Here is a 15,866-nt window from a genome sequence, read left to right as displayed (position 1 = left end):
TTTCAGGGAGAGCATTAGGGAACAATTGACAGGAATTGGGGAAAGAAATACAGTAGAAGAAGAATGGGTAGCTCTGAGGGATGAACTAGTGAAGGCAGCAGAGGATCAAGTAGGTAAAAAGACGAGGGCTAGTAGAAATCCTTGGGTAACAGAAGAAATATTGAATTTAATTGATGAAAGGAGAAAATATAAAAATGCAGTAAATGAAGCAGGCAAAAAGGAATACAAACACCTCAAAAATGAGGTCGACATGAAGTGCAAAATGGCTAAGCAGGGATGGCTAGAGGACAAATGTAAGGATGTAGAGGTTTATCTCACTAGGGGTAAGATAGATACCGCCTACAGGAAAATTAGAGAGACCTTTGGAGAAAAGAGAGCCACTTGTATGAATATCAAGAGCTCAGATGGAAACCCAGTTCTAAGCAAAGAGGGGAAAGCAGAAAGGTGGAAGGAGTACATAGAGGGTCTATATACAAGGGCGATGTACTTGAGGACAATATTATTGAAATGGAAGAGGATGTAGATGAAGATGAAATGGGAGATACGATACTGCGTGAAGAGTTTGACAGAGCACTGAAAGACCTGAGTCAAAACAAGGCCCCGGGAGTAGACAACATTCCATTAGAACTGCTGACGGCCTTGGGAGAGCCAGTCCTGACAAAACTCTTCCATCTGGTGAGCAAGATGTACGAGACAGGCGAAATACCCTCAGACTTCTAGAAGAATATAATAATTCCAATCCCAAAGAAAGCAGGTGTTGACAGTTGCGAAAATTACTGAACTATCAGTTTAATAAGTCACAGCTGAAAATACTAACACGAATTATTTACAGACGAATGGAAAAACTGGTAGAAGCCGACCTCGGGGAAGATCAGTTTGGATTCCGCAGAAATGTTGGAACACGTGAGGCAATACTGACCTTACGACTTATCTTAGAAGAGAGATTAAGGAAAGGCAAAACTACGTTTCTAGCATTTGTAGACTTAGAGAAAGCTTTTGACAATGTTGACTGGAATACTCTCTTTCGAATTCTGAAGGTGGCAGGGGTAAAATACAGGGAGCGGAAGGTTATTTACAATTTGTACAGAAACCAGATGGCAGTTATAAGAGTCGAGGGGCATGAAAGGGAAGCAGTGGTTGGGAAGGGAGTGAGACAGGGTTGTAGCCTATCCCCGATGCTATTCAATCTGTATATTGAGCAAGCAGTAAAGGAAACAAAAGAAAAATTTGGAGTAGGTATTAAAATCCAGGGAGAAGAAATAAAAACTTTTGAGGTTCGCCGATGACATTGTAATTCTGTCAGAGACAGCAAAGGACTTGGAAGAGCACTTGAATGGAATGGACAGTGTCTTGAAAGGAGGATATAAGATGAACATCAACAAAAGCAAAACAAGGATAATGGAATGTAGTCGAATTAAGTCGGATGATGCTGAGGGAATTAGATTAGGAAATGAGACACTTAAAGTAGTAAAGGAGTTTGCTATTTGGGGAGCAAAATAACTGATGATGGTCGAAGTATAGAGGATATAAAATGTAGACTGGCAATGGCAAGGAAAGCGTTTCTGAAGAAGAGAAATTTGTTAACATCGAGTATAGATTTAAGTGTCAGGAAGTCGTTTCTGAAAGTATTTGTATGGAGTGTAGCCATGTATGGAAGTGAAACATGGACAATAAATAGTTTGGACAAGAAGAGAATAGAAGCTTTCTAAATGTGGTGCTACAGAAGAATGTTGAAGATTAGGTGGGTAGATCACGTAACTAATGAGGAGGTATTGAATAGAATTGGGGAGAAGAGAAGTTTGTGGCACAACTTGACTAGAAGAAGGGATCGGTTGGTATGACGTGTCCTGAGGCATCAAGGGATCACAAATTTAGCATTGGAGGGCAGCGTGGAGGGTAAAAATCGTAGAGGGAGAGCAAGAGATGAATACACTAAACAGATTCAGAAGGATGTAGGTTGCAGTAGGTACTGGGAGATGAAGGAGCTTGCACAGGATAGATTAGCATGGAGAGCTGCATCAAACCAGTCTCAGGACTGAAGATCACAACAACAACATATGAAACAAATACTAACAAAGAGATAGAGGGACTGGCCAGTACTTACCTCAGCTCAGTACAGCCGATAGATACACAAAACAGAACAGAAAATTGACGTATCCTAGCTTACGGAACTTTGTTCCTTCTTCAGGGAGGAGAGAGGGGAAAAAAAGGGAAGAAGGGAAAGTGGATTCAGTTATTAACAACCCAGGTTATGAAGCAACAGGGGAAAGGTAAACAGGGAGGGTAGCAAAGATGGAGGCATGGATGTCAGAGGGAAGCCAAAGATATTCTACTGTAAGTACTGTGCCAGCTTCAAACCAAGGAGTATGCATACAGAAGTAAAGAGGTACATAGTATAAAGATACATGCAACAATGTAGGATGAAAAGATGCATAAATGGCTAAAGAGCAAAGGGAAAGAGGGGAAGACTAAAGAGTAAATGGGAGTGAGGTTGGTTAACGTAGGTTCAGTCCAGGGGGATGGCGGGATGAAAGGATGTGTTGGAGTGCAAGTTCCCATCTCTGCAGTTCCGAGGGACTGGTGTTGGGTGGGAGAAGCCAAATGGGACATATGGTGTAGCAGGTTCCTAGGTCCCTAGAATTATGCTGGAGGGCATGCTCCGCTACTGGGTATTGGACATCTCCTAGGTAGACAGTTTGTCTGTGCCCATCCATGTGCTCAGCCAGTTTAGTTGTCACCATACCAATGTAAAAGGCTGTGTAGTGCAGGCATGTCAGCTGATAAATGACGTGTTGTCTCACATGTGGCCCTGCCTTGAGTTGTGTATGTTTTACCAGTAGCGGGGCTGGAGTAGTTGGTTGTGGGGGGATGCACGGGGCAGGTTTTGCATCGGGGTCAGTTACAGGGGTAGGAACCGCTGGGTAGAGAAGGTGGTCTGGGAATATTGTAGGGTTTGACAAGGATGTTACGGAGGTTAGGGGGGTGACAAAAGGCAACTGTGGGTGGTGTGGGGAGAATATTGTCAAGGGATGATCTCATTTCAGGGCTTGACTTGAGAAAGTCATATCCCTGGCGGAGTAATTAGTTGATGTATTCGAGGCCAGGATAATATTGGGTGACAAGGGGGATGCTTCTGTGTGGTCTGGGGGTAGTAACATTGTTGTTGGATGGGGAGGAATGTATTGCTTGGGAGATCTGTTTGTGGACAAGGTCTGCAGGATAGTTGTGGGAGAGGAAAGCACTGATATATAATATAATACAGGGAAACATTCCACGTGGGAAAAATATATCTAAAAACAAAGATGATGTAACTTACCAAACGAAAGCATTGGTACGTTGATAGACACACAAACAAACACGCACACAAAATTCAAGCTTTCGCAACCCACGGTTGCTTCATCAGGGAAGAGGGAAGGAGAGGGAAAGACGAAAGGATGTGGGTTTTAAGGGAGAGGGTAAGGAGTCATTCCAATCCTGGGAGTGGAAAGACTTACTTTAGGGGGGGGGGGGGGGATGGGGGGGGGGGGGAGGGAAGGACAGGTATACACTCCATTTGAAGGCTGCATAGTACAGAATCAGTATGCCACACACACACACATATCCATCCGCACATATACAGACACAAGCAGGGTATGTGTGTGTGTGTGTGTGTGTGTGTGTGTGTGTGTGTGTGTGTGTGGCATACTGATTCTGTACTATGCAGCCTTCAAATGGAAGTTTTTTGATCACTCCTTATTTTGCACCCTGCCACCTTGGCAATATGTACCGCAAATCATCAGACAGACGACCTTCCCGCATGCTTCGAGCATCCACTGGTGCTGTTCCGAACCAATGCTAATCTTTGTAACTGCGACGAGCAGTGTGCAGAGTGCATCTTTGTATCCCACAAAGAGGTGACAGTTCCCAGTGGCATGAATGGTTACTGTTTATTGACTGTCACTGAATTGGTGAGTCATTTGCTACATTGTGGCCCACTTGTTCGCTGCTAAAGCCATGCTAGTCAGTGGTAACCCCTGTCGATGATATCTTGTTGCCCATAGCAGTTCACTCTGCTGATTGTGGCAGTATTTTCCTTGAATAAATCTGCTCACAGTACACCTTTGACACTGTGGTACAAGAAAGCCCAATGACTACACGCCCTTATAGGCTAAGTGTCTCGAGCCATGGGTACCCACGATATGGCAGTGATAAAATCACCCTGTGATCAAGTGTCGCACTGCAGCTGTAAGCTGCACCTCCTTTTTCAAAATACTCAGGTTTATTAATTTGAAGTAAATCAGATCTTTTGAAGGAAGATTTAACAAAACGAGCACATCCAGGAAAGGATGTCTAATTAACTGGCACACAAAATTAATAATTAGTGGTGACAAAGATCCTCTGCAATAAAAAATAATGTCCACTGACTTCATGTATTAGTCTTCAAGTGACAGAATATACGTAACTGTGTCCTTCTTATTTACACTGATTAAACAATGGAAATTCCAGGTCAGAATATCAACAGTGCAGGGAAAGATAGATCACTATTTACCGTAAAGAAAACATAGTTGCACACAGGCACAACACACAAGCAAGCACACCGCGCGCGCGCGCGCCTGCGCCCCCCCCCCCCCACACACACACACACACACACACAGAGGAAAAAAAAACCCTGCCAAGTCCAGCAGCTAGGGGCAAGCTGCTGGAGTTGGCAGTCATGTGTGTGTGACGTGCTTGCCTGTGTGTATGAATGTGTGTGTTTCTCTGTATCTCTTTTGCTGATGAAGGCTGTGGCCAAAAGCTTTGTGTAAGTGCCTTTTTAATTGTGCCTGTCTACAATGTAACATGTCTCCTTTACAGTAAGCAGCAATCTATCTTTTCCTATATTTTTCATTTACACAGATGTAATTAACAAATCAGAGTCTATTTATTCCAGAGAAGTGACAGTTTGTTCATGACAGTTCAGCACAAATCTGATTTTTTATATATAGCAAGGCTACCTATAAATTATTCTGTGTGCCAGTGTTCATGCTGACTATAGGGATTCACACTGATCATGTGTAATTTGACATCTGGTCCTGTAAACCTACTTCTGCTCAACGTGAAAAATTGTCCAATTCACATTTTGTAATTAACCTTAATATATCAAATAATGTACCCTTCGATATAACTACTTATTGTCCACTTCCCACCACTCTACTCCCAATGTCAACCCAGCTGACCTCTACTTCTAATCCAAAAACCATGGTTGACTCAATGTTTGCTATTGCAAGCTATTGCTATTGCAAGCTATTGCTATTGCAACACAAAAGTGCCAGAGGCACCAGTAATGATACATAATTAAAAATACTAGAAAGTAAGGCTCACTGGTTAGTATATGCTAAGACAAACACTACAAGTGTCTAAGACACTGCGCTCTCACACAAGTACGAGGTCTGAATACATTCCAGTTACGGTACACTAAACTGTTTCATTCACAGTGGCAATATACATACTCTCTCCCCAATAAACAGAATAGTTATAACTCAATTGTTCACAAGTGTATATATGACTCTTGCCACAGCTATGCAGTCAGTATGCCACAGGCGTGCCATAGAAAGGGATCAGGTTCAATTCCTTGTAGACCCGGGAAATTCTGCTTGGTGGACAGACTGGAATAGGGTACACTCTGCTTGTAGTTCCAGCTGAGGAGCTACTCAAGTGAGAAGTAGTGTCTTCAACTTCTGGAAGTTGATAACAGCCTGGAGAGTTGTGTACTGACCCCCTAACTCTCCATAGATATATAGTAGAGGACATCTCTCGATCAGCACTGCGTGGTCTTCCGGGCCCAATGCAGAGTTCCTTTATCAATGTATATTGTATATCACCACCTGTACACACTCATCAGCACAGTACCATATTGTCTCTTCACGTGGCAAATTTTTATTTCCTTGTTTCCAGATCAACATTTTTCCTCTCTCTCTCTCTCTCTCTCTCTCTCTCTCTCTCTCTCTTTTTAAGAATATGTTCCTTGCTTATTCCTATCTGCTTCTGATACATTTCCATTCTCACTTTTATTTTGTTTTGATCCATTTCTTTTTTCTTTGATAAACAAGTCAAACAACAATGGCAATATGTTGCAGCCCTGTGTTTCACCCTACTTACTACGAACTTACTTTTCTTAGCTTTCAATTTTATTAGTCATTTGGTTTTTAAGATACTTAAATTAATTGTTTGACCATGTATTTTTATATCTTATTTTACCTTGGGTTGATAAAAGGATTTCTGGTATGCTCACAAAGAGAGAGCTGATTCTTCCCACCCCCCACCCCCCTTACCTTGTCCTGAAACAAACTTATCGCCAAGTATCTTGCAGTTTTTTCCTATTATTAATCTCTTAGTCTAGCCATCAATTTAAAAGTGTCAGTTGTTGGTCCCATTGTCTAATAATTTGTACATTTATACACATGAAGTTCCAATTTTTATTTGGAACATATAGACTCTGATAATCATGAATCACAGTTCAAATGGCTCTGAGCACTATGGGACTTAACATCTGAGCCGAGGCAGGATTCAACCGTGCGAACGTAGCAGTCGCGCGGTTCTGGACTGAAGCGCATAGAACCGCTCGGCAACTGTGGCTGGCGAATCATAGCTAAAAATGTCTTTACACAATTTCCTGTCCTGATTACTTTCCTTTAATTTAATCTCACAAATAGGTTAGTGTAACATGATGTTGACAGAGGCAAATTATATATACTCACAAATTATTTAGCTAGAGGTATCTGGTTTGTATGTCTCGGAGGGGGGAGGGTGCAAGCTGAAAACTTCAAGAAAAGATTACTCATTTCATGCCTGCTGGATTTAACTGCAGTTTATCTCTTCCATATACCAACCACATACCTAATGTGCATGGCAAACAGTTTGAAAGTATTATTCTATACTCAGCATTTGGAACTATCAGTTCCTTCATGAGAGAGGAAAGAGGGATAAGTTTCTGAAGGTCTGAAAGGTCACTCGGACTCCACGACTAATGTGAGGACAAGAGGAACGAATGTGTCTATAAGAAGTTTTGGAATTTCACCTCCTGAAGGTAAAATACTGATCAGTCTGTCAGCCTTCTAGTAATTTTATGGTTTCCTCGCATGAATTTTCACTTTGACATGATTATTCTATGGTTCATCACTCACCTGAGAGATATCTCTGAATTCCCAAAGAGACACACCTTCAAATTGCCATCAGCTGTTATCCGTAAACGGTTGCACGTGCCACAGAAGTGTTCACTCATTGAGGTAATAAATCCTACACGTCCTTTGAAGCCCGGGACATGGTATGCCTGCAAAAAGAAATTGTAAGAAAATAGCTACTGCTGTTGTGAAAATACTATAAATGTGTTGCTCACCAAGTGGAGGAAGGAGAAAATGTGCATTAAGGGGAGTTTGAATGCCCTATCCTGACAATGTTAAATTTAGTGCCTTAGCTTCCCCGTATTTCAGGAACAACTGTAGCCATTGACAAGAAACTTTTACAGGACATTAAACTATGTGTTCTGAGTCTTACAATAATTGCATTTCAGCCACTACTTTTGGAAATACAATTTTTTAACTACACAGTTAAAATTTTGTGTACTTTTTTGTATGTTATTCTAAATAATTTTATTTATACATAACATTATGTTCTTCTTTTAGTTCAGAAGACTCAGGATATGTATGTTATTACTCCCTCAAAATTTGAATTCGCTACTCGAAGTAGTTTCTGGGATTTAGGGAAAAATGCAAGAGAAAATGTAAATTTTCAGGAAGAGTTTATAAAGTTTTAATAGACTGTAACTCAATATATGCTTAACATTTTATTTTTAGTCACTCAGAAGCACCCTGCAGCATACTGTATATCATCCTCTTGATCTTTTTCTAAGTGTTTTCTTCTTTTTGGACTCCGTAGTGGCCAACTGTGCTGCATACTCTGCTTTACCAGTGCAAACCTTGTCCATCCATTCAAATTCTCTGATGCAGTTTGCTCCAGGATTAATTCCCATATGTTGTAGCACTTTCAAGCTACCAATGTTGCCATCATTAAAAGCAATAACAGCATGACTGGCCCCACTTTAGTGTCTTCATTCCAAGAAAAATATTTTTTGGTCTACATCTACATCTACATCTACATCCATACTCCTCAAGCCACCTGACGGTGTGTGGCGGAGGGTACCTTGAGTACCTCTATTGGTTCTCCCTTCTATTCCAGTCTCGTATTGTTCGTGGAAATAAGGATTGTCAGTATGCCTCTGTGCGGGCTCTAATCTCTCTGATTTTATCCTCATGGTCTCTTCGTGAGATATACGTAGGAGGGAGCAATATACTGCTTGATTCCTCAGTGAAGTTATGTTCTTGAAACTTCAACAAAAGCCCGTACCGAGCTACTGAGCATCTCTCCTGCAGAGTCTTCCACTGGAGTTTATCTAACATCTCCGTAACGCTTTCGCAATTACTGAATGATCCTATAACGAAGCGTGCTGCTCTCCATTGGATCTTCTCTATCTCTTCTATCAACCCTATCTGGTACGGATCCCACACTGCTGAGCAGTATTCAAGCAGTGGGCGAACAAGTGTACTGTAACCTAATTCCTTTGTTTTCGGATTGCATTTCCTTAGGATTCTTCCAATGAATCTCAGTCTGGCATCTGATTTACTGACGATCAACTTTATATGATCATTCCATTGTAAATCACTCCTAATGCATACTCCCAGATAATTTATGGAATTAACTGCTTCCAATTGCTGACCTGCTATATTGTAGCTAAATGATATGTGATCTTTCTTTCTGTGTATTCGCAGCACATTACACTTGTCTACATTGAGATTCAATTGCCATTCCCTGCACCATGCATCAATTCGCTGCAGATCATCCTGCATTTCAGTACAATTTTCCATTGTAACAACCTCTCGATATACCACAGCATCATCCGCAAAAAGCCTCAGTGAACTTCCGATGTCATTCACAGGGTCATTTACGTATATTGTGAATAGCAACGGTCCTATGACACTCCCCTGCAGCACACCTGAAATCACTCTTACTTCAGAAGACTTCTCTCCATTGAGAATGACATGCTGCGTTCTGTTATCTAGCAACTCTTCAATCTAATCACATAATTGGTCTGATAGTCCATATGCTCTTACTTTGTTCATTAAACGATTGTGGGGAACTGTATCGAACATCTTGCAGAAGTCAAGAAACACGGCATCTACCTGGGAACCCCTGTCTATGGCCCTCTGAGTCTCGTGGACGAATAGCGCGAGCTGGGTTTCACACGATCGTCTTTTTCGAAACCCATGCTGATTCCTACAGAGTAGATTTCTAGTTCCCAGAAAAGTGATAATACTCTAACATAACACATGTTCCAAAATTCTACAATTGATTGATGTTAGAGATATAGGTCTATAGTTCTGCACATCTGTTCGACGTCCCTTCTTGAAAACAGGGATGACCTGTGCCCTTTTCCAATCCTTTGGAACGCTACGCTCTTGTAGAGAGCTACGGTACACTGCTGCAAGAAGGGGGGCAAATTCCTTCGCGTACTCTGTGTAAAATTGAACTGGTATCCCATCAGGTCCAGCGGCCTTTCCTCTTTTGAGCGATTTTAATTGTTTCTCTATCCCTCTGTCGTCCATTTCGATATCTACCATTTTGTCATCTGTGCGACAATCTACAGAAGGAACTACAGTGCAGTCTTCCTCTGTGAAACAGCTTTAGAAAAAGACATTTAGTATTTCGGCCTTTAGTCCGTCATCCTCTGTTTCAGTACCTCTTTGGTCACAGAGTGTCTGGACATTGTGTTTTGATCCACCTACCGCTTTGACATAAGAGCAAAATTTCTTAGGATTTTCTGCCAAGTCAGTACATAGAACTTTACTTTTGAATTCATTGAACGCCTCTCGCATGGCCCTCCGCACATTACATTTTGCTTTGCGTAATTTTTGTTTGTCTGCAAGGTGTTGGCTATGTTTATGTTTGCTGTGAAGTTCCCTTTGCTTCCGCAGCAGTTTTCTAACTTGGTTGTTGTACCACGCTGGCTCTTTTCCATCTCTTACGATCTTGCTTGGCACATACTCACCTAACGCATATTGTACGATGGTTTTGAACTTTGTCCACTGATCCTCAACACTATCTGTACTTAAAACAAAACTTTTGTGTTGAGCCGTCAGGTACTCTGAAATCTGATTTTTGTCACTTTTGCTAACCAGAAAAATCTTCCAACCTTTTTTTAATATTTCTATTTATGGCTGAAATCGTCGATGCAGTAACCGCTTTATGATCGCTGATTCCCTGTTCTGTGTTAACTGTTTCAAATAGTTCGGGTCTGTTTGTCACCAGAAGGTCTAATATGTTATCGCCACGAGTTGGTTCTCTGTTTAACTGCTCAAGGTAGTTTTCAGATAAAGCTCTTAAAAAATTTCACTGGATTCTTTGTCCCTGCCACCAGTTATGAAAGTTTGAGTCTCCCAGTCTATATCCGGCAAATTAAAATCTCCACCCAGAACTATAACATGGTGGGGAAATCTACTCGAAATATTTTCCAAATTATCCTTCAGGTGCTCAGCCACAACAGCTGCTGAGCCAGGGGGCCTATAGAGACATCCAATTACCATGTCTGAGCCTGCTTTAACCGTGACCTTCACCCAAATTATTTCACATTTCGGATCTCCGTCAATTTCATTCGATACTATTGCACTTCTTATCGCTATAAACATGCCTCCCCATTCACTGTCTAGCCTGTCTCTGCGGTATACATTCCAATCTGAGTTTAGAATTTCATTACTGTTTATATCTGGTATCAGCCAACTTTCTGTCCCTAGTGCTATGTGGGCATTGTGACCGTTTATTAATGAGAGCAGTTCTGGGACCTTTCTATAGACGCTCCTGCAGTTTACTATTAGCACATTAATATTGTTATTCCCTGTTGCATTTTGCCTACTCCTACCTTGCCGCATCTCAGGAGGCATCTTGTCGGGCCTAGGGAGGGAATTCTCTAACCTAAAAAACCCACATGTGCACTCCACACATACTCCGCTACCCTTGTAGCCGCTTCCTGCATGTAGTGCACGCCTGACCTATTCAGGGGGACCCTACATTTCTCCACCCGATAGCGGAAGTCGAGAAATTTGCACCCCAGATCTCCGCAGAATCGTCTGAGCCCCTGGTTTAAGCCTTCCATTCGGCTCCAAACGAGAGGATCGCGATCGGTTCTGGGAACAATACTACAAATAGTTAGCTCAGATTCCACCCCGTGAGGCTTTCCGCCTTCACCAACTCCGCTAACCGCCTGTACGAACTGAGGATGACCTCTGAACCCAGACGGCAGGAGTCATTGGTGCCGACATGAACAACACTTTGCAGTCGGGTGCACCCAGTGCTCTCTATCGCCGCCGGCACGGCCTCCTCCACATCTCGGATGAGACCCCCCGGCAAGCAGACAGAGTAAACACTGGCCTTCTTCCCCGACCTTTCTGCTATTTCCCTAAGGGGCTCCATCACCCGCCTAAATTTGGAGCTCCCAATAACTAATAAACCCCTCTCCCCATGTGCCTGCTCGGACCTTGCTGAAGGAGCGGCCACATGTCCACTCACAGGCAGAACGGGCGATGCCACACGGCCAGCCTCCACATTGACCCTCCGCCTCATGCGCCGCGAACGCCGCTGAACCCGCCACTCCCCTTGGGGAGAGGGTGGCCCAACCGTGCCCGGTACCCGCAAAGATGTCTCTACAGCAGGGACAGTGGGTGAAGCATGTAACACCTGGGGTGTACCATGCAACGCACCAGACTCCCCACTGCCGCTACACTCCGAGGCAGCAGCCTGAAGGCGGCTAACCGCGGCCATCAACACGTTCAGCTGTTCGCGAACAGTGGCCATCTCCTCCTGTGTCCGTACACAGCAGTCACACATCCTATCCATCCTAAGAAATCAATTTACTGTAGAGAGTTAATCAGCTTATAACTAGACTGCTAATTCACTAAAGGCGGCTGATAGTTGACTAAACTGTGGTTACTAGACACTTTTTATAGAAAACAATGAAAATAGCACTACCTGTCTCTGGACTGTATTGAAAACAAACACTAGCACTACTGGCACTATGGCTGACTAAATGGACTCTCTCTGACTGTATTCAAAACAAACACGAAATCTATGGAACACTATTACTAGCACTCGACAATTAAAGCTTCCTAAAAGCAAAAACACACGGAAGAAGAAGTGACAAGTAAGAAAAATAGAGTTAATACTTAAATTAGCGTAGCTCGTTGCACAGCAGACATGACGCAGACAGCAGTTACGACGACACTGACACTATAAGATTATTGAACGACTCATTGGGATTTTGAGTCTGACAATGCAGACACTTCTTCAATAATTCAGGATTGCCAGGTCTCTGTAAACAGGTTTTATGATATCCACAACTGCTGCCGGGATGGAATGTTTATGGCTGTATGACCTGTTTGAGTACTGGGCATTGCGGTAATTGCACCATGAACCAGATCCAAGAGGGCAAAGATGGTGTACTGGTTTTTCATCAGCTGACAGTCTCTGGAAGAAGGTAGCCCATACTGCCTGCTTCATTTTCAACAAATCCTCAGTATTATTTCTAATGGCAATCTCATAATACTGTTGTAGTTCATCAATCATTTTGCCTGTCAGCCTGCTTCTTATGGTCTTACCACCTGAAAGTTTCTTGTCTCTCAAACTTTGTTTCAACTTCCTCAATCTGGTACCCATCCTCTTCTGGACATGACCAACACATTCCAGTTTTGTGATAACCTTCTCACCATAAGGCTGAGTGGCTACTACACTGTTATATGCATTTGAGTCTGCATAACCTAAGAACTTAGTGTAACACACTCCTCTTTAGTTTACAGATCTATTATAAATTTCAACAGCTGCACAGGCCTCCGTACCATTAGTTGTCCTTCATAATTTCTATCACAGATATGCCCTTCTTCATTCCCTGATTTATACTTATAACAATGTTTGGTTAAAATCTGGAAATCTATTAGCTTTCCAGTATCCACACTGGTCACTGTAGCAACAGAATTCTTAGAACTGTAGCTGCGCTTTTACCAAGTGCCCCAAAAGCTACTGATATGTCAATCATACCATCGTTTATTTCAGCAGCTTCATTTGCAGCACCCTTCATTGACTCACATGCAGCAGATTCCACAGCAGCTCCAATAAATCCTGCATACTTGTCGATTTTATAAAGTGGGTGTGGCATATACATCACGACACACATTGTTTCTGCTGCAGTGTGTCCTTTGCCAATAGCTCTCAATCCATAAAACCACCTAACATTTACTTCAAAATAATTATCTTTACACTTATCAGAATTCCAAAATGAATGAATATATTGGCAACTGGCACAATTAATGATAAGTTTTCTGGCTAGTCCATTTGATACCTCAATGTCTTCATGTAAACTAACTGGCCCTCCACGTACATACAGCACACACATTCACATAACACCCCTGTTAGGATGTGTAAATCTATCAGAATATAACCTAACCTACCGTTTACATGACTTTTGTTTTGAGAAAACTGTGTTATCACTATGTTTTATTTTAATCTTCGAAGCACTAATAGGTGTTTCTCTAGATACTGATGAGATTGCCAGTATTTCATTGTCTGTAACTTCACACACCACATGCTGAACACAATGTTTCTCTTTATTCAAAAATCTATTACCATGAAACCCACATTTCTTAAAAACACTTCATTTTGGAGTCATACTTTTTGAGAGATTTATCAGTCTATTCGTCACTTTTCCTCGGAAAAACATTAGCCCTTCGATATACAAAGCATGTTTATACTATGAAAAGATACGATACTATTTTTGACAGTGCTACCAATACAAACACATAATTTAACCTTTATAACATAGCAATCCACAGCCTCCTACAGGGTGGTCCATTGACAGTGATCGGCCAAATATCTCACTAAATAAGCATCAAATGAAAAAACTACAAAGAACGAAATTCGTCTAGCTTGAAGGGAGAAACCAGATGGCACTATGGTTGGCCTGCTAGATGGCGCTGCCATAGGTCAAACTCATAACAACTGCATTTTTTTAAAATAGGAACCCCCATTTTTATTACATATTCGTGTAGTAAAGAAATATGAATGTTTTAGCTGGACCACTTTTTTCGCTTTGTGATGGATGGGGCTGTAATAGTCACAAATATATAAGTATGTGGTATCACATAACATTCTGCCAGTGCGGACAGTATTTGCTTCGTGATACATTACCCGTGTTAAAATGGACCGTTTACCAATTGCGGAAAAGGTCCATATTGTATTGATGTATGGCTATTGTGATCAAAATGCCCAAGGGGCGTGTGCTATGTATGCTGCTCGGTATCCTGGACGACATCATCGAAGTGTCTGGATCATTCGCCGGATAGTTACATTATTTAAGGAAACAGGAAGTGTCCAGCCACATGTGAAACGTCAACCACGACCTGCAACAAATGATGATGCCCAAGTAGGTATTCTAGCTGCTGGGGCAGCTAATCCACACATCAGTAGCAGACAAATTGCGCGAGAATTGGGAATCTCAAAAACATCGTGTTGAGAATGCTACATCAACATCGATTGCACCCGTACCATACTTCTATGCACCAGGAATTGCATGGCGATGACTTTGAATGTCATGTACAGTTCTGCCACTGGGCACAAGAGAAATTACGGGACGATGACAGATTTTTTGCATGCGTTCTATTTAGCGACGAAGCATCATTCACCAACAGCGGTAACGTAAACCGGCATAATATGCACTATTGGGCAACGGAAAATCTACGACAGCAGTGACAAGTGGAACAGCAGCGACCTTGGCGGGTTAATGTATGGTGTGGCATTAAGGGAGGAAGGATAATTGGCCCCCATTTTATCGATGGCAATCTAAATGGTGCAATGTATGCTGATTTCCTGCGTAATGTTCTACCAATGTTACAACAAGATGTTTCACTGCATGACAGAATAGCGATGTACTTCCAACATGATGGATGTCCAGCACATAGTTCGCGTGCGGTTGAAGCAGTATTGAACAGCATATTTCATGACAGGTGGATTGGTCATCAAAGCACCATACCATGGCCCGCACGTTCACCGGATCTTACGTCCCCGGATTTCTTTCTGTGAGGAAAGTTGAAGGATATTTGCTATCGTGATCCACCGACAACGCCTGACAACATGCGTCAGCGCATTGTCAATGCATGTGCGAACATTACGGAAGGCGAACTACTCACTGTTGAGAGGAATGTCGTTACATGTATTGCCAAATGCATTGAGGTTGACGGACATCATTTTGAGCATTTATTGCATTAATGTGGTATTTACAGGTAATCACACTGTAACAGCATGCGTTCTCAGAAATGATAAGTTCACAAAGGTACATGTATCACATTGGAACAACCGAAATAAAATGTTCAAATGTACCTACGTTCTGTATTTTAATTTAAAAAACCTACCTGTTACCAACTGTTCGTCTAAAATTATGAGACATATGTTTGTGACTATTACAGCGCCATCTATCACAAAGCGAAAAAAGTGGTCCAACTAAAACATTCCTATTTCTTTACGTATTACACGAATATGTAATAAAAAATGGGGGTTCCTATTTAAAAAAACACAGTTGATATCCGTTTGAGCTATGGCAGGGCCTTATAGCAGGCCAACCACAGTGCCAACTGGTTTCCCCCTTCGAGCTAGACAAATTTTGTTCTTTGTAGTTTTTTCGTTTGACACTTATTTCGTGAGATATTTGGCCCGGTCACAATCAATAGACTACCCTGTATATAAAAAATTACCGATTTTATTAGGTCTTGAAGTAATGCATGTAAAAATTTTAACATTTTCAACTGGTGTAGATT

At 42.0% G+C, this 15,866-nt stretch overlaps 1 protein-coding gene across 1 annotated transcript in view; it reads right to left on the bottom strand.

Annotated features, from left to right (window-relative positions):
- LOC124589807 (molybdenum cofactor biosynthesis protein 1-like) overlaps positions 1-15,866 on the bottom strand; it is an 80,267-nt gene that overhangs the window by 18,050 nt on the left and 46,351 nt on the right. Inside the window, exon 6 of the mRNA XM_047131594.1 lies at positions 7,146-7,291. Within this exon, the coding sequence (XP_046987550.1) occupies positions 7,146-7,291 (146 nt within the window). The remainder of the gene's footprint in view (positions 1-7,145; positions 7,292-15,866) is intronic.

The sequence above is a fragment of the Schistocerca americana genome, unplaced genomic scaffold (genome assembly GCF_021461395.2).
Source record: "Schistocerca americana isolate TAMUIC-IGC-003095 unplaced genomic scaffold, iqSchAmer2.1 HiC_scaffold_73, whole genome shotgun sequence".
In the NCBI taxonomy this organism is placed as follows: domain Eukaryota; kingdom Metazoa; phylum Arthropoda; class Insecta; order Orthoptera; family Acrididae; genus Schistocerca; species Schistocerca americana.
The sequence above is the reverse complement of the archived record's forward strand: the minus strand, read 5'-3'. Positions and strand labels throughout refer to the sequence as shown.